The sequence below is a fragment of the Suricata suricatta genome, chromosome 4 (genome assembly GCF_006229205.1).
Source record: "Suricata suricatta isolate VVHF042 chromosome 4, meerkat_22Aug2017_6uvM2_HiC, whole genome shotgun sequence".
NCBI classification, from domain to species: Eukaryota; Metazoa; Chordata; class Mammalia; order Carnivora; family Herpestidae; genus Suricata; species Suricata suricatta.
Window position 1 is genome coordinate 57,231,987 of NC_043703.1, and position 19,998 is coordinate 57,251,984.

Consider the following 19,998-nt stretch of genomic DNA (forward strand, 5'->3'; position numbering starts at 1 on the left):
TCAGGCCTTGTTCTTCAAGGCAGCTTTGCCTTTTAGTAGGAACTTTGAAATTAACAATTACTCTTTGCCACTTTTGAGAATGGCCCTTTAGTGTCTTACCTCCTCTGGAGTGCCTGGCATGTATTTATTGAAACCTGTTACTCCAAGCTATCCCTTGCTATTTCTTTTCTACCTTCTTGGGAGAGGAAGCTTTGAATGTGGTGTATATAATTTTTTAAAATAAAGCGTTATTATTAGATAACCCTGGGTTTGCCTCATTGTGTGCTCTTGGCTGGATACTTAACTGCATCTGCTTCAGATTCCATACCTATAAATGATGCCTACTTCAGTTATTGTGAGAATTGAGTTAACACATCTAAAACACTCTGAATGGTGCCTGGCACATACTCTGCAATATATAATTTTTGAAAATGAGTATTAATCATACTTTTATCTATAATAATAGCTATCATTTACTGAATGGTGCCAACCAGTGTATTCAGTACTTTAAATATACCTAATTTGAGTCTCACAATAATGCTACAAGGTTGATAATTTTAATCTTTCTACAGAATGAAAAAGACTTGAGGAGCAATAAATTGCCTTGCTGAAAAAAATATTGAAGCTTTTATTAAAACTTAAATCTTTTGTTACCAAAATATATTTTCTTTTCACTGTGCAACTTGTAAACAAATCACAATCGTTATCATTACTTATATGTTAATATTAACTATTAATAAATTTCCTTAAGTTACATAGTACCATGAAGTAATGAAAAGCCTTCAAAAGTTCGTACAGTCTTCTCCTTTCTTGTAACAACATCTTTGGTCTCTGTAGGAGCTTGGGTAGGGTGCTCTGAGCCTGAACCATGCCTGTCTTTTAAGATTTCATAAACATGAGTGAGAATGCCATCCACCAGGTTATCTGTATTAATGTCCAGGTTAAATCTTAAACATACAAACAACAAAACAAAATCAGAAATAAAGTGAAACCAATACTTAAAGTGATAGCCTTTATTGAGAGGCAATGCCAGCCTGAAACATGAATCCCACATTTGAGGAACACATTGATCAAGCCTATATTTTATAGACAATTGTGTGATGTGGGCGTGCTGTAAGTGATGCGCATGAAGTGTGCATCAAGTTACAGAAGGACGTTTCAGGGCAAATCTTCTAAGTTAATAAATGTTATACCTATCTTAACCTTAATAAATGGAGGTGGCAATGTGAATAATAAAAACAATTAGAGAAGATAATGCCTGTAATGTTATAGGAGATAAATGAAAACAAAGAGTACTGTTTTACATCAAATATGTATTTCTGTACGTGTATTTTAATGAGCTTTTAAGTTAGTAGTTCAGGAGGAAGTCTGAAAGATCGTCAGATTCGAGGCGGCAGCAGTAGAATCCATTTAATCATTTACTATATCCCCAAACGCTGGCAGCAGGAATGTTTGCCCTTTTTTTCCCCTCCTTCCCTTTCCGTGGTCACTGCAAGTCACGTGATGAGATCACGTGACTCGGTCAAAGGATCTTTTCCTCTCGCTGCTTTGGAAAAAAAAAAAAAGGCAGAACCGGTCTCCAATTAAAGCTGTTAACGTGTACTACGCTGTTTCCTTGTTGGATTTTCTTGTTCTCTGCTGCTACTGTAAAAACAAAATGAGTGGTAAGATTTGCTGACTATTTTTGAACATTCTTCTTTTATTTTAAAACATAGAAAGCGTTGTATTCATCTGAATTCATGCCGTGTGTTTTTTTCAATAGATGCCAAATGTATCGCAGTACGAATATTTTTAAATGTGGCCATGTAGTTATCAAAAGATTAGACTCTATTTGGAGATGGGCTGATTTTGTATTCCACAGAATATTTTCCAGCGCCTTTATTTCGCTAGGTTTTCTTTTTACCACTAAAATATGAATATTGGCATCAGATTATTTGGAAGCCATTGTGAAAGCTTGCTTGTAAGAGAATGTGTAGCATGTCAGCAGCCCGTTGCATTTTAAGAATTTAAACTCAAATTTGTAGTTTCATCAAAAATTTTTAAAACCTTAAATGTGAATGTATGCTTATAAAAAATAAAGAATTAAACTTCCAGTAGATGAAACATCACCTTTATTAAATCATTGATGGCACTGTTTAAGGAATGAAGGTAAGGGGCTTCTCAAATTTCTTAAGACAATTGATGAATAGAATTGTTTCCTCTTCTGCATGGTTTTGGAATAGGTAATGTGCCCTTACAAATGATTAATAGCTCTATGACTTGGGGTAGATTTTCCTTAGATCATACAGATTATTAAGGAGCTGCTGGGTGTATGTACAGTTGTTCAGATATAGCTTATCTTGTACCAGATGTGCATTTAATGGTACAATCTGTAACATATTTGGCTTCTTTATTGGAGCAGAATACCCCCCACTGCATTTAATCAGGGTTTGTAGTTAATCTTTTAGTACTTTCAATATTTTATTCCAACAGTTATTTCAAAAGTATTGTTGAAACTAAGGCTGTAAACGAACATTTGCATCAGTAAGCATGCAAGGTTTTAGGGATTTGCTGCTATAGACAGGAATAGCAACTGAAGTGGTGCTGTAAATACTGTAGTTCTAAATTGTATTTACTGTGTTTACATAATGGGACTTCATATGTTCCGTGTTGAATGTTATTCCACACCAGCGTTTTAGATACTAAATATGGTATGTATAAATTGTCTTTTAACAAATTAACTGTGCAACATTTCTGCCTCAGGATAAGGTAATTTACTGGCTAGAGTGAAATTATTACTTCACAGGGAAATGAGTTAATCATTATTCCTGGACTGCAATTAGTAATGTATTTACTGCTCGTTTATTTTAGGTTTGTCTTGTTATGTTTTCAGTATCACACTTAAACATAATTAAAGATTAAAGTAGAATTTTGTACTAATAAAATATAACATATAAAGCAGTTTTCAAAGTATATGGTTTGAATTGTATGTAGTATTTATATATTAATATTTTAGGTAAAAGAAGTAGAACCCAAAGCATCTATATAGTTTTGCAATTTTTAATGTAATCAGTAATAACTTATCTTTTTACTCTGGGGGCTATAAAACAACAACAAAGACTTATTCTGATGACTTGATTTAAGAATTAATTTGACAGGGGCGCCTGGGTGGCTCAATCAGTTAACCATCTGACTTTGGCTCAGGTCATGGTCTCACGATTCATGGGTTCAAGCCCTGCGTGGGGCTCTGCTGACATCTCAAAACCTGGAGCCTGCTTCAGATTCTGTGTATCCCTCTCTCTGTGCCCCCCATCCCTGCTCGTGCTCTCACTGTCTTTCTCAAAAAAAAAAAAAAAAGAATAAATGTTAAAAAAAATACTGAATTTGACATGTGAAAGGAACCATAGCCCCTGGCACATTTAGTAGAAGCTCAAAAAATAATTAATTTCCTTTACAAAAATTGCAAATAGGATTTTCAGTGAATTCTCCTTCTGGTTCCCAGCTAAATTTCACATACTATAAATAATACCTAAGCCAGTTTTCAGGATTCAAAAGGCTAGTTTACTGTAATTTTACATGAAGTAGATGTAAACCAGCATTTTTTTAAAACTATTCTCATTTTCTGGTGAGTCCACCATAGAGAAGTTAAAAGGTAAGTTTGAATGAAGCCTTTCTGGCCTAGAGGTATAAAGCCTCTCACAAGTTTTATTTTGTAAATAAATAAATAAAACTTGTAAAAATTTGTTCTTATCCTTATTCTTTTTTTTTTTTAAGATAATGAAGACCTCAATTTTTCTTAGAAGCATTGGAGCATAGTTCTTAAGCCTCAAATTACATCAGTTGCCACTAATGAATAGTATTTTAATGTTTACTAAATATGTTGTAGAGATATATCCTTAAATGAAACTGCCTAGTTTTCAGTCCTTGTGCTACCACTTGGGTAAGCTTGTCTGCCTTAATTTCCACATCTGGAAAATGGGAATCAAATGATTGTGAGAAGAAAACAAAAAAGTAAACAAACAAACAAAAAAAACCCCTAACACCTAGTAAGTTAGTGGTAGCTGTGTATAATTAGCTATTTTAAGAAAATATTCTGGGGGCTCCTGAGTGGCTCAGTCGGTTAAGCGTCTGACTTCGGCTCAGGTCATGATCTCACTCAGTTTGTGGGTTCGAGTCCCTCCTGGGGCTCTGTGCTGACCGCTAGCTCAGAGCCTGGAGCCTGTCTTCAGATTCTGTGTCTCCTTCTCTCTCTGACCCTCCCCTGCTCACACTGTCTCTCTCTCTCTCAAAAATAAATAAAACATTTAAGAATATATATTCTGAACAACTTCATTATTTGGTGGGGCTTGTTTTGGATGCAGAGTATTTTGTTGAAAAATATTTTTTTATAGTCATATGTAACATAATTTGATAGTCTGCCTGCATACAGGCACATACATATACACTCCTTACTTTCTCTTAACTACTTGAGTCTTTAACCTATTCTCTCCTTCTTCCTTTCTCTTCTTTTTAAAAAAATTTTTTTAATGTTTATTTATTTTTGAGAGACTGAGCATGAGCAGGGGTGGGGGAGAGAGGGGGAGACACAGAATCGGAAGCTGGCTCCAGACTCTGAATTGTCAGCATAGAGCCTGATGCAGTGCTCAAACTCATGGATCATGAGATCATGACCTGAGCCTAAGTTGGACGCTTAATCAACTGAGCCACCGAGGCGCCCCTCCCTTTCTCTTCTTTTGTTCATCTCTCCCTTCCATCTTTCACCTGTTTCTCTTTCCCCTCCCCTTTTCTTCCCCACCACCCCATTCCAGCTCTCCTCACTCTCTTGTCTGCTTCTTTACCCTTCCCTTTTCCTGTTATCTCTTTTTTCTTTGCCCCCTCCTTCTTCTTATGCCTGTATTTCTCCTCCATCCCTTCTTTCCTCCCTCCCCTCTTGTGTTACTACTGTTTAGCATTTATCCTCATGTACCCCCTTTTCCTATACATTCTTTTTCTTTCCTTTTTACCACTCCCTTCCTTTCCCCTGTCCCGACTGCCAACAACTTTGTTGTTTGATTGTCACTCCCCTCCTTGCCCAAGAAGAGGAAAGTGGCTGTAATCTGGATTTGCTGTAACCTCCGTGCTCTTCATTCTGTTTTCCTGAAGTATGTATAATGTTCAGTAAAATCTATTTCTTTTCTGCTCTATGATTAAGTTTTTCCTCTTTTTAAAAAATAATTGGTAACCATTCTATGTACTCTGCAGGTTGAAATTCCACATATAAAAAGACTCTTCCCCCCTTACATTCTTCATTAGACTCTTGGGTACCTTTATTCCTAAGAAATGAGTGAGGCTCTTTGAGAGTGTTTAATCTCAAGTTACTAAAAACTGGTGGATGAGGGGATAGTGCAGTCTAAAGTTACAAGGGAAAAAGGATCTGAAGGTGAGATGTTCCTTTTAAAAAGTTGCATAAAACAAGTTAAGATTTTAGTTACTAGAAAAAATAAAACACATCTTACAAAAGTGCTTGTTTTATCTCACAAATAAGAGATAAATAAGATAATATTTATAAAAGTTATCTAGAAAGGATAACAGTAAAAATGGTAGAAAATATAGAATAAGACAAGCTGAATTTTCCTTCCCCCCTCCCCAGAACTTTTCAATATAAGAAACAAAAATTGTTCCTTGGCTAAATATGCATGTATAGGATTTTTCTAACTTTGTTCTCAAGCCCCCACACATTACACGAGAAGTTTGAACCCTAACAAAGCAAATCCCAAATTTTCTAATTCTTCTTCCCCTTACTGCTTTTCCCTCTTGACTTCTTTTCTGTTGTTTTTTTCAAAGTTGCTTTTTATATCTTTCATTGATTTTGTATGCAAAGTTTAGTTTGATTCTCCTCTAGGTCAGTGTTTCTGAACTTGCACAATCATGAGATTCACCAGGTATTTTGTAGAGTAAATATACTGACTCAAGACCTCGTTGTAAGCATAATAAATAAGAATATCTAGGAGAGCCTGGACATTTATGTTTTAAAAAGCTCCCCAAGTGGCTATTTTGATCACCAGAAAGTTTCAAAAAGTACAACTGCAGGTAAATTATATCCAATGTATTTTACAAGATAAACTTTTATGTTTTAGAGCAGGTGAATCATCTGAATTTCCTTTCATAGTAATACAGTTCCTATTAATTTGAGTGTTTAGATGAAGTATTCAAAGTGTAACTCAAATTGTTTTCAACTTTAGCTTACTAAGTAATCCTGGATTGACAAATTATTTCTGTGATCCATTCAGGTCCTGCTCAGGTTCCAATGATGTCCCCAAATGGTTCTGTGCCTCCTATTTATGTGCCTCCTGGATATGCCCCACAGGTATGTTTTTATATTCTTTTTATATCTATATAATAGGGACCATAATGTCACTATTTTAACTTTAATTCAGATAAAAAAAATTTCAATACTGAAGTTTACTCTATACAGTATATCTTTAGTAAACCTATTTCAAGTATTTTTTTAATATTTCTTATTTATTTTTTAAATGTTTATTTTTTTTTAACATTTATTTATTTTTGAGAGACAGAGACAGATCATGAGCAGTGGAGGGGCAAAGAGGGAGGGACACACAGAGTCAGAAACAGGCTCCAAGCTCTGAGCTGTTAGCACAGAGCCCAATGCGGAGCTCGAACCCACAAACTGTAAAATCATGACCTGAGCCAAAGTCGGATGCTCAACCCACTGAGCCACCCGGGTGCCCCTAATGTTTGTTTATTTTTGAGAGAGAGTAAGCGAGCACATGAGGGGTAGGGGCAGAAAGAGTTGGAGAGAGAGATCACCAGAGCCAGACATGGGGCTCAATCCCATGAACTGTGAGATCATGATCTGAGACAAAATCTAGAGTCAGATGCTTAACCCTCTGAACTACCCCAGTGCTCCTATTTCAAGTATTTTAGTATAGTTAGTATATTTGGACAAGAGGAAAAATTAAATTGACAGCATCATCACTTGGCCTTGCCTTTGGGTGTGAAATTATAATAGAAAATTCTATAGCTTTATTTCCCTGAAAATGTGAATAATGTAAATAATATTTTAAGATTTAAAGTGTCTATACTGGGGCGCCTGGGTGGCTCAGTCGGTTGAGTCTCCGACTTCGGCTCAGGTCAGATCTCACATTCGTGGGTTCGAGCCCCGCGTCGGGCTCTGTGCTGACAGCTAGCTCAGAGCCTGGAGCCTGCTTCCGGTTCTGTGACTCCTTCTCTCTCTACCCCTCCCCCTCTCATGCTCTGTCTCTCTCTGTATCAAAACTAAATAAAACATTAAAAAATTTAAAAAAAATAAGTGTCTATACTAACATTGTTTTAAACTAATCATTTGTTTAGAAGTAATTCTAGACAGTGTTCCATCCTTATTTATAAAATGTCTCCCAGACACCCATCATAATTATATGGCACGTTGCAGTACATAGAAGAAAATTTAGATGTGTAGACCTGCAGCCCTAAGGGCTAAGGGAATTAGTATCATCACATACGTAATAATCCTTTCCTATGTATATACCACTTGGGAAGCTCTGGTTCAAGAATAAGATATAGCTAACTTATTTGCACAGGCAAACTAAATTAAATTGTAAGGTCTCAGATATTCAGTATGTTCTGCTCCTGAGATTCTGTGTAGTGTGCACTCATTGTCTCAAATACTTTTTGGAAATACTCGGTTTCGTTTTTTGGCACTGAATTTGCACTTGAAATTTTCTTCAGGCCCTCTCTTCCTTCCTCCCTATTATGTCAGAATATTGATAGGATATTGTGCTGGATCCACTGCCCATCTGTGTAGCCCCCTACTGTGAATGACAGCAAAAGATGATTTTGGTGAAGAGAATGGAAGTAGTATGAGAATTAGTCAGAAAAGCTGGATCCATGTCTTATTTCAGACCCTTGCTGGCTGCATCGCCTTAGACAAGTCACCTTGAAGTCTCTGTGTCCTAACTGTAAGATGAGATGATAACATATATGAGATAACATTTGAAACCATTCATAAGCTTTTCAGAAGCTGTCTCTATTTTTGTTTGACATATAGACTCTTTAATTTATTGTGGTCAGCATTCTTTCTATAGTATCCTGCTAAATCTGCTCTCTGAAACATACCAAACTCAAAGCCTTTTTCCCAGCCTAATCCTCTTTGACCCCTAAACATTTGACACCATTGTTATGATTTACTCTGGTTTTCCTTGACATACTGCTGTCCTGATTCTTTTTGCTTTTCTGATTGCTCCTTCTCAGACCTTTCTCTCCTTACATAAAGACCATATCTGGTCTTTCCTCTCTGGTGTAGTTCAGTTCAACAAGCATGTATTGAATGTACCACCTGTACTAAGCTCTGTATTTGGTGCTCGTGACATAAAGATGTATTTGGTGCTATTGAAAATTTATTTTGGTGCAACTAAAGAGTATCCTGCTGTTCTCTCTGGTAACAGTACCTTTTATTTTTATGGTAAATTCCTGCCTTTCTCATTTCATTCAATCATGACTTTCTAGAAGTAGCTTTCCTTAAAAGTTTCCAGGTGCCTCTCCTTTTGGGTTCTCATGGCACACTATGTGTATCCCTCTTTTAATGAATTTCTCACACTGCTTATTTTTCTCTCCTGAGAAGATTATGAACTTTTATAGTTCCTGTACTCAGCAGTGGTCAACAAATACACAGAGTGCTCATGTATCTCAGGTGGTCTTCTAGATGATTATGATATACCCGTGAGTAAGAGGCACAGATCTCTGCTTCTCTGTAGTTAACATTCTTATGGAGAGAAGAAAACAATAAGCATAATAAATGGATAAATTATGTAATGTGTTAGGTAGTAAGCAATGGGGGTAGACAAGGAAAGAAGATAGACCTGGTTACATTTCAAAATAGAGTAATCAGATAGGTGTCATTGGAAAGGTGACATTTGAACCAAGTCTTGAAGGACAGGTAGGAGTTAGCCATGTATTTTGGTGGGGTGGAAAAAGAGGATTCTGAGAACAGAAATAACCAGTGCAGATGGCCTAAGATGAGAACACGCAGGGGAATGGCAAGGCGGCCACTCTGGCACGACTGAATCTTCAAAGCAGTATAGTCAGAGAGGGAACAGGACCAAATCATATAGGACTCATAACTTTATTTCCTCAATGCTGAGAATAGCATCATATAGTAGGGACCCAATAAATATTTGTAAATCAATCAACTAATCATCCAAATTGAGGTTCTTTAGCTTAATTTAGTTCAAGAGCCACTGAAATAATATTCATGTATTATTTCTTTTGTCTTCTCATTTCTGTACTTATAAAGTGCCTTTAGTTAGCTTGTTCACTCAATGAAGTCTAGATTTCTTGATCTATAAGGTCTTACACAGTTCTGTTTTAGTTTGTGTTTGTACCCTTCTCTTGGTATGTCTAAATGCATATCCATTTTTGCAGCCAAACATCCCAGACCACTGCAGTAAAGCAATACTGCAATAAAGGGAGTCAGATGAATTGTTTGATTTCCCAGTGCATATAAAAGTTACATTTATTGGGTGCCTGGGTTTTGAACCTCCAACTCTTTTTTTTTTTTAAGCATGTTTCTTTCTTTTTTTATTTGTAGTTTATTGTCAAGTTGGTTTCCTTATGACACTCAGTGTTCTTCCCCACAGGTGCCCTCCTCCATGACCATTACTCCCTTCCTCTTTCCCCCTCCCGCTTCATCCCTCAGTTTGTTTTCAGTATTCAAGAGTCTCTCATGATTTGCCTCCCTCCCTCTCCCCAACTCTTTTTCCTCCTTCCCCTCCCCATGGTCCTCTGTTAGGTTTCTCCTGTTAGATCTATGAATGACAACATATGGTAACTGTCCCTCTCTGCCTGACTTATTAAGAAATTACAACACAATTCACATCACCTTTTGGGAGAAGGCTGTGCTCTGGATTAAGTTTTGCTTAAGGAAATGTGACTGGTTTGATCCTTTACTCAGACCACTAAAATTTTCTTCGTATCAGCGGTAAGACTGTTTCACTTTCTTACCATTTGTTTGTTCACTACAGTAGCACTTTTAATTTCATTCAAGAACTTTTTCTTTGCATTCACAACTTTGCTAACTGTTTAGTACAAGAGGCATAGCTTTTGGCCTAGGTTGGCTTTCAATAGGACTTCCTTCCTGAACTTAATCATTTCTGTCTTTTTATTTAAAATGAGAGTCATGTGACTCTTCCTTTCACTTGAACACTTAGAGGCCGTTGTAGGGTTATAATTGGCCTAATTTCAATATTGTTGTGTCATGGGAATTAGGGAGACCTGAGGAGATGGAGATAGATAGGGAAGCAGCCGTTTAATGGAGCGTTGAGAACACACATAACATTTATTAGTTAAATCTGCCATCTTTTGTGGGTACGGTTCATGGCACCCCAAACAATATAGTAGTAATATCACAGATCACCTTTACAAATATAATAATAATGAAAATGTTTGAGAGGTCCCTGGCTGGTTCAGTCAGTAGAGCATGCGACTCTTGATCTCAGGGTCATGAGTTCAAGCCCCATATTGGGTGGAAGCCTACTTTTAAAAAAAGAGAAAGAAAAGAAAATGTTTGCAGTATTGTGAAAATTACCAAAATGTGACATGGAAACTTCAAATGAGCAAATGCTGTTGGAAAAATGGCACCAATAGACTTGTTTCATACGGTTGCCACAGACTTTCAGTTTTTTAAAAAATGCGATATTTATTTGCAAAGCTCAGTAAAGCACAACACAGTAAAACAAGGTATGCGTATATTCACATGCTCATTTGATATTTTCCTTTCTCCATGGTTTTGTTAAAGCTGTTGTCTGAGGAATGCTACTCATTTGCTCATTTCTGCCTATGGAAAATCTACCCATCCTTGAAGACCTCGATCAAGCTATTTGTACCACCTCTTGGTTATATATTACATCCCACGTAGTATTATAATTGTGGGATTTTATGGGATTTTACGTTCTCTTCAGGATAGGAGCTGCCTTTTAACTATTTTTGTTCTATGATAACTCAAATGCAGCTGGTATTTCATAAATATTTGTTAAATAAGTGAATGAACTTTAACAATAATCTTACTGGAAGGAAGAGGCTATTAGAGCTACTGTTATCTACCTTAATTTGAGATTATCTCTAGGAAATGTATCGTTTTCAAGTACAGAGGACTAATCAAGAGACAAAAATCTATAATCTCATCATTATGAAATAATTTAATTACCTACTGCGCAAGACTGGATTCTAGCATTTTGACATCACTGTCAAAATAACCCGTTTCCTAGCATCCACAATTTCTAATGTTAGAAGATAGTTATTAAGAGCCACGTTCTGGGAACAGTTAAGCACTTAGTAATTGTTCAAAATAAGGAAACATAATTTTCTTAGCAAATCTGGAAGCTGGGAGTTGAGCCAAATGTTAAGACACATAGATGGCTATAATAAAGTATAGGTTGTTAGGGTTCAGCAGGAACCTAATAGCATACATGGTAAATGCATGAATAACGGGGCACTTGACCTGGGTGGTTCAGTCAGTTAAGCATCTGACTTCAACTCAGGTCATGATCTCATGGTTCCTGAGGTCAAGGTGTGTGTCGGGCTCTGTGCTGACAGCTCAGAGACCGGAGTTCGCTTATTCTGTGTCTCCCTCTCTCCCTCTCCTACTCATGTTCTGTCTTCTCTCTCTCTCTCTCAAAAATAAACATTAAAAAATGTTTTTTAATTTAAATGCATGAATACCTGTCATCTGTGGTCTTCTTTTAGACTTTTATGCAGTTACCTCCTTTTTTTGCAATAGTTTTCATTACCTCTAATCCTTGCCATATGTATGTTTATCTTTTGGTGAAAGGCAGTAATCTAAAGAGGGCCAAATAGTATGTTTGCTATGTTGTCATATAATTAAGTACATATTAATAGGATTCAGCAAATTTACGCATCCTAAAAAGTTAGGTCAGGCAAGTGAGGACTACAGAAATAAAAATCCAGTGTTGGGACTGTTTAGCTTTATTGCTCAGGAAATAATAACATTAGATATCTTAGAGCATATTGGGGCAGCAGAGTTAAAGCTCCCAAAGATAGATAGATCGTAATTTAAAATTAAGATCAAGATCTTTTTTTAATTTTTAATATTTATTTTTGAGAGAGAAAGAGAGCACAAGCGAGAGAGAGGCAGACAGAATCCAAAGCAGACTCCAGGCTCTGAGCCGTGAAGCACAGAGCCTGATGCAGAGTTCAAACCCATGAACCGGTAGAGCCAAAGTCAGATGCTTAACCGCCTGAGCCACCCAGGCACCCCAATATTAAGATAAAGATTTAACAAAAGTACTTAGAGTAAAATATAGTAAAAACATATGAAGAAATTATGATTTACCTAGGATATATGAGCCTTTCAATTTGTGATGTTTACACCAATTAAATTTAGAAGCATTTCAGGTATTAACTCATCATTTACTCATATGTATATTTTAAGTTCATTTTTAACAATAACATTAGACAGGGTATCAGTAACTTTAGGAATAATTGGTTCTGTATCTCATTTGAGATTTGCAAAACCCAAACCTATTAATGTTAAAATTACTAGTATTATACTGTACTTCTCTGTATTCTTATTCAAAACTTTTGTATTACTGTTTATTTTATAATCTTTATACTTTATTGCTCTGTGCTTTAGCAAAAGCAATACTCAAAAGTAATGGGAGGGGCGCCTGGGTGGCTCAGTCGGTTAAGTGTCCGACTTCAGCTCAGGTCATGATCTCATGGTTCGTGTGTTCGAGCCCCATGCTGGGCTCTGTGCTGACAGCTCAGAGCCTGGAGCCTGCTTCGGATTCTGTGTCTCCCTCTCTCTCTGACCCTCCCCTGCTCACGTTGTCTCTCTCTCTCTCAAAAATAAATAAAATATTTTTAAAAAAGAAAATATATTTAATGATAATAAATATAGTTGTGTATTTTAAATATATATTTTTCTGATCATGATTATGTAAAAAACTTGGAAAGGATAAGAAAAGGGCAGGAAAAAAATTGCATTAAATGTTATAACCTAGAGTTTCACTATGTAAACATGTATTTCCCTTTAGCCTTTTATTAAACTACAAAATTACAAACATAATTTTAGACCTAACCTTAATGAGCTTTATTGTAGTTTAACAAGAAAGGGAAGTTTGTGAGAGCTCGACATGCTTCAATAGAAGCAGAAATATGTGCCAACTGAACTAAGATACCAGGTAGGGATACAAAAACTGTAAAACTCAAAACACAGAACAAACTCAGACACAGAAAGCAAATGGTGATAGGAGTAGAAGGAACTTAATTTACTGGCAAATTATATTAACTTATAGACCCTAAGAGTATTGCAGCACAGAATAACACTTGATATTTTAGTGATGAAATTAATGATTTATCAAGAAAAGATTATAGACTACCTGAATGAGACACCTGAAAAGCAGCATCATAAGTTCTCTCCGGCCTCTCTCTAATGGCTCCCCTGTTGTTTTGTGGAATGTGGGTTGTTATGGTGATGAGAGGGTACCTAACTGGAAGGGATTGTGGATCTCATAATGTGGGGAAATGGGCTATATCAGCTTCAGGAAACTTGCAGATTACTCCTTTGAATTGGACTTGGTATTTCACTTTGCCTTTATGTTAGCACACAGCAATGAGGTCAGTACTTTTTTCAAAGATTTTACATACGTGTCTCATCTCCGACTTCTCTGTCTCTCCATGAGCAGCCGTGTAAGAGACTGGAAGAAAGGGGGACTTAGAGGTTTAGATGAGGATGAAGAGTTATAATAGGAGTTAGGGAGAAAGGTTGTGATCATTTACTGACAATATTGTGTGTATATGTATAGTTAGATATATAAATAAATATCTGTTGAGTGAATGGCCAGAAATACCTATATTATTATTTAATAACTTAAAGTGGGAATAGTTTTAGGTTCAGGGTGAGGCCACAGAAGTAGGTTGCTGAAAGTTAAGCAAAAGCAAAGGTTATAAGAGTTGAGGAAGTTAAAAATTCTAATAGCATGGTGGTATTAAGAGGGGAGAGAGTAAGGTAGGATTCTGGTAGAACTAATGGAATATGTTGTTTCTGGTCATATCGTTGATTCATCAAGTTTCTTTGAGCATCTGCCATATGCTAAGAGTTGTTCCAGGTATTGCGAAGAAAATGGTAAGCAGAACAGATTTGTCATAGAACATATATGCTCATGGAGAATACAGATAGTAAATACAACCTCCTTCTCCTGAAGCCTTTTTTAATTATGTCTGTTTTCAGTAAAGGGGGTAAAATAGTTTTGCCTAATTAGAAATTGTGTGGCTTATGTGGTTAGGTGGTCAGATCTATGCTGATAGCCTTGTTTAATTCTACTTCATTGTCTTGTCTCTGTTGTAATTTTTTTTAACAAAGATTAAGTTGTATTGTTTTTTTTCTTTTCATAACTTGTTAATTTTATTTTAATCATCACCATTGATGTACCCTGTTAGTATAAAATTCAGTGTCTACATTGTTGGTTATTTGTCAGCAGCTGGACTTAGTGAATAGTTTTGAGGCTCCCAGCATCACTCTAAAGCTACTGACTGTTCAGATGGTTACTTGAAGTGGTACAGTTCTCCACACTTTCTTGGTCCTGGTCTGCCTGGTTGTTTGTTTGTTTGTTCTGTTTTTTAGCTCTCTCTCTTTTTAATTGTGTTAAAATATACATAACAAAAAATTTACCATTATAACTTGAAATGTACAGTTCAGTGGCATTAAGTGTATTCACTGTTGTACTATCTTCACTACCATCTATTTCAGAACTCTTCAGTTTGCAAAACTGAAACTCTGTACCAAATAAACAATAGCTTCTCATTCTTCCTTCCCACAGTTTATCTTTGTATTTTATTTTTTTAATTTACTTTTTTAATGTTTTATTTATTTTTGGAAGAGAGAGCGAGCAAGTGAGTGAGCAGGGGAGGGTCAGAGAGAGGGAGACACAGAATCCGAAGACAGGCTCCGGGCTCTGAGCTAGCTATCAGCACAGAGCCTGAACGCAGGGCTCGAACCTACAAACTGCAAGATCATGACCTGAGCTGAAGCTGGATGCTCAACCAACTGAGCCACCCAGGCGCCCCTTATCTTTGTATTTTAAGTGTTCATTTTCAGCAGAAAAATGGTTTTTAATTTCATAAGTAATTTAGCCATTTCTGTTTAACCAGTGAGATACCTCACTTGTGTCATGAAATTTAAAAAGACCCTAAAGCACAGGTACCTGTGGATTCTATGTCTACAAAATGGATATGACATGAAATTAAAGCCAAATTGCAAGAGTTAAATACTAGCTCCTCCACTTAATTGCCTGTGTGACCTTAGTGAGTTACTTAGCATCATTGTATGCCTCAATTTCCCCATGTGAAAAATGGAGATAATAATAATACCTATTTGTAATATTGTTACAAGGATTAAATAGTTAATACATGTCCCTTGAGGAACTTACAGTTAAGTTACAGAGTAAAGCACATGCATTTGGAAAGTTACAAATACTACAGTGTTATAAATACCTACCAAGTGATACAGAATAAATGTAATAGAAATGATAGGAGGTTAGAGGTCATTGAGATTGTGGTGTCCAGGATAGGGTTCATGGAAAGCAATCAAAAGAAACCTTCTGCAGACCCCTAGCCCCACATCTCTCACAACATTTGGGGTTATATGTTCTGCCCTCTCATCTCAACTTGCACTCTTTCTTTTCACCTAGAACAGAGATAGACTTTCCTGCTCCTGTCTAGACCCAGTGCCCCATTGGAGTCTTGGATCCAGTTCTCTTTGGCCTGCATTTTTCTCCTCTCTTTTTCACATCATCAGTTTCTTACTCTGATGGGTCATTCTGATGAGTATATTGGCATGTTGTAATTGCTCTAAAAGCAACAAGTTTTTTTTAAGAGTTTTGACTCTACTACTACTAACCACCACTCTATTTCTGTGTTCCCCTCTGCAGGAATACTTACCAAAATCAGGCTTTTAGCTAATTCTGCTTTCCACTTTCTCTCTTAAACCCACTCCAGTCAGGGTCTGTCCCTGTGATTACACCAAAACTGTCCTCATCAAAGTCACAGTGACTTCCACATTGCTAAATCCAGTGGTCAACTCTTAGTTGTCATTTTATTTGATCTTTCAGCAGCATTTGACAGAGTTAATCCTTCATCCTCGATACATTTCACCAAACTTCCAGACTCCACAGTCTTCTTCCTACCTTGCTTGTACTTTTCCAGTCTTTTCAGAACTACAGACTAGTATATCTAACTGCCTATTCATCATTTCCACTTAGATGTCTCATAGACATAACCAAATTCACATGTCCAAAACCTAAAACTCCAAATCTTTCCCCCCAAAATAATGTATTCTACCCTACAGACTTCGCCTTCACAGTTGATGGAACACTTCCCTTCCATAACTTCTTGTTGTCACTTCTCCATTGGCATTGTCAGCTAATCTTGTTCTCCCTTCAAATATATGCAGAATATGGATGTCTTTTTACCACGCTGGTCCAAGCCACCACTATTTTTTGCCTAGATACCGAAATAGCTTCCTGTTTTTCTTGGTTTCTTGGTTTTTGTCCCTTGCCCTATAATCTATTCTCAACTCAGCAGCCAGAGTAATCCTATTAATTGTAAGGTTATATCAAGATTTCTCAACCTCAACACTACAGACAGTTTATTAGGCCCAATAATTTTTGTTATAGGGAATTGTCTTCTGTGTTGTGGGGTATTTAGCAGCATCTCTGACCTTTCTACCCGCTAGATGCTGGTAGTATCAGCCCCCTGTTGTGATAGCCAAAAATGTCTCCAGATACTGCCAAATGCCCTTTAGCAGGACAAAATCACCTGTGGCTGGCCAACAGTGGCTTATATCATCACCCTTCTGCCCAGAACTTTGTGATTATTTTCCCTTTCACTGAGAGTAAATACTGTCGTCCATGTATTTAATAGCTCATATGGCCCTACCCGACCTTACTTGCTTCTACCCTTCCTTCTTACACTGAACCAGTTGCACTGGCTTCCTTCTAAAGCTGCATCTATCTGTTTGGGGCTTTGTTCTGTTTTCTCTGCCCAGAACACTTCCAGATTTTCTGCATGGCTAATTCCTTCAGTTCTGCTCAAATTTCATTTTGCCAGTAAGGCCTCTCCTAGTCACTCTTTCTTATCTGTAGTCTGTCCTACTCAAGGATAGTTCTGATCCCACTTACCTGTTTTCCCCCCATAATATTTGTCACCTTGCAAAATTATATGAAGTAAATAATTTACTTTTGTTTTTGGGTTCCATCATCCCTGTTAGTATATGTGACCCTGCAATGACATCACTCACATTAGTCTTTTTTGCCTTAATTACCAATGTCTTTGTTTTGGTCAAAAACAAGTTATTTTTTAGGGGTTCCTGGTCAGTTAAGCATCCAACTCGTGATTTTGGCTCAGGCATGATCTCCCATTTTGTGAGATCTAGCCCTGCTGTCAGTGCGGAGTCTGCTTGAGATTCTCTCTCTACCTCGATAAATAGGTGATAGGGAATAAGGAGTGCACTTATGAGGAGCATCCAGGGTTGTATGGAAGTGTTAACTCACTTAATTTTACACCAGAATCGAATACTACACTATATGTTAACCAACTGGAATTAAAATTAAAACTTTAATAAAATGTCTAATTTCTAAAACTGAAAGCCACTGATAACTTTTCTTAAATGGGAGTTAATATATATTAGGTGTTTGTCTCTTGTGAAAAGATCTTCAGCTGTTAAAATTCTCTTGGTAATGGTCATAAGAATTTTGTACCTAAATGCAATATATGGTTGATCTTAGAAATCTGGATCCAGCCCCATTTCTATTTCACAGTTTATGTTCTTTCCACAGCTTATTCCACCCATAATATGGAAAAGGAAATTAATTCCTGATTCTTTTGTATTTTTTCTTTTATAATTTATTGTCAAGTTGGTTTCCCTGTAACATCCAGTGATCATCCTGACAAGTGACCTCCTCCATGCCCATCACACCCCTTCCCCTCTCCGTCTCCCCCATCAGCCATTAGTTTGTTCTCAGTATTCAAGAGTCTTTCATAGTTTATCTCCCTCCCTCTCCCCAAGTATTTTTTCCCCTTCCCCCTCGCCATGGTCCTCTGCTAAGTTTCTCCTGTTAGACCTGTGAGTGAAAATGTATGGTATGTGTCCTTCTCTGCCTGACTTATTTCCCTTAGCATGACACCCTCAAGGTCCAACCACTTTGCTACAAATGGCCATATTTCATTCTTCCTCATTGCCATGTAGTACTCCATTATATATATATACCACATCTTCTTGATCCACTCATCAGTTGATGGACATTTAGACTCTTTCCATGATTTGGCTATTGTTGAAAGTGCTGCTATGAACATTGGGATACATGTGCCCCTATGCATCAGCACTTCTGTATCTCTTGGGTAGATCCCTAGCAGTGCTATTGCTGAGTCATAGGGGAGTTCTATTGCTAATTTTTTGAGGAACCTTCACACTGCTTTCCAGAGTGGCTGCACCAGTTTACAATCCCACCAACAGTAGGAGAGTACCCGTTTCTCCACATCTTCGCCAGCATCTACAGTCTCTTGATTTGTTCATTTTAGCTACTCTGAGTGGTGTGAGGTGATACTTCAGTGTGGTTTTGATTTGTATCTCCCTGATGATGAGTGATGCTGAGCATTGTTTCATGTGTCTGTTGGCCATCTGGATGTCCTCTTTGGAGAAGTGTCTATTCATGTCTTCTGCCCATTTCTTCACTGGATTATTCGTTTTTCGGGTGTGGAGGTTGGTGAGTTTCTTCTAGATTTTGGATACTAGCCCTTTATCCAATATGTCATTTGCAACTATCTTTTCCCATTCTGTTGGTTGCCTATTAGTTTTATTGTTTACTTTGCCGTGCAGAAGCTTTTTATCTTGATGAGGTCCCAATAGTTCACTATTGCTCTTGATTCCCTTGCCTTTGGGGATGTGTTGAGTAGAAAATTTGCTACAGTTGAGGTGAAGGAGGTTGTTTCCTGCTTTGTCCTCTAGGGTTTTGACGCTTTCCTATCTCTCATTAGTTCCTTTATCCATTTTTTTATTTTTGTGTATAGTATAAGAAGGTGGTCTGGTTTCATTCCTCTGCATGTTGCTGTCCAGTTCTCCCAGCACCACCTGTTAAAGAGGCTGTCTTTTTTCCATTGGATCCTCTTTCCTGCTTTGTCAAAGATTAATTGGCCATACACTTGTGGGTCCAATTCTGGGTTCTCTATTCTATTCCATTGGTCGATGTGTCTGTTTTTGTGCCAATACCATACTGTCTTGATGATGACAGCTTTGTAGTAGAGGCTAAAGTCTGGGATGGTGATGCCTCCCGTTTTGGTTTTCTTCTTCATTGTTACTTTGGCTGTCTGGGGTCTTTTGTGGTTCCATACAAATTTTAGGCAATTATTCTAGCTTTAAGAAGAATGCTGGTGCAATTTTCATTGGGATTGCATTGAATGTGTAAATTGCTTTGGGTAATCATGACATTTTCACAATGTTCATTCTTCTGATCCATGAGCACAGAATGTTGTTCCATTTCTTTGTGTTTTCTTCACTTTGCTTCATAAGTTGTCTATAGTTTTCATCATATAGATCTTTTACATCTTTGGTTAGATTTATTCCTAGATATTTTATGGGGGGATTTTTGTGTGTGTGCAATTGTGAATGGGATCAGTTTCTTTTTTTTTTTTTAATATAACACAATTTATTTTTTTAACATATGCAGTTATTTTCCATCATTTACAATACAGTAGTTACCATGACACTCCAAACAGAAAAGCAAAGTAAAAAATCAGAACCCCAACTTCTATTTCATGTAATTAGACTTATACAGAAATTAGAAGGTTAAGTAACAACTAGTTAATCACCTAATTTCACAGCTATCTGAAGTGGCGATCGTTATATAGCAGCTTATCTATGATATATTTAAGATGAATGATACAATTTATTACTTTCCCATAAGCTAAAACACAGCCTGCTTAATACCTTTCCTTAAATTCCACCTCTATACTACAATATACTTGAGGTCCATG

The 19,998-nt window shown here is 37.0% G+C and overlaps 1 protein-coding gene and 1 long non-coding RNA gene across 8 annotated transcripts in view; one reads left to right on the forward strand and one right to left on the reverse strand.

Moving 5' to 3' along the window:
* The window catches only part of FNDC3A (fibronectin type III domain containing 3A), a 136,796-nt gene that overhangs the window by 72,008 nt on the left and 44,790 nt on the right, over nucleotides 1-19,998 (forward strand). For 6 of the 7 annotated variants that reach the window (XM_029936773.1, XM_029936772.1, XM_029936777.1 and 3 more), the window contains one exon: nucleotides 6,228-6,304. In XM_029936773.1, the coding sequence (XP_029792633.1) occupies nucleotides 6,228-6,304 (77 nt within the window). Of the gene's footprint in view, nucleotides 1-1,557; nucleotides 1,644-6,227; nucleotides 6,305-19,998 lie in introns of those variants that run through there. The other variant, XM_029936776.1, reaches the window with a different exon arrangement.
* LOC115289511 lies at nucleotides 1,292-13,417 on the reverse strand. The gene is made up of 2 exons (XR_003907662.1): nucleotides 13,350-13,417; nucleotides 1,292-1,623 (listed from the first exon to the last, which is right to left on the reverse strand). It is a non-coding gene; the product is annotated as an uncharacterized LOC115289511 (long non-coding RNA).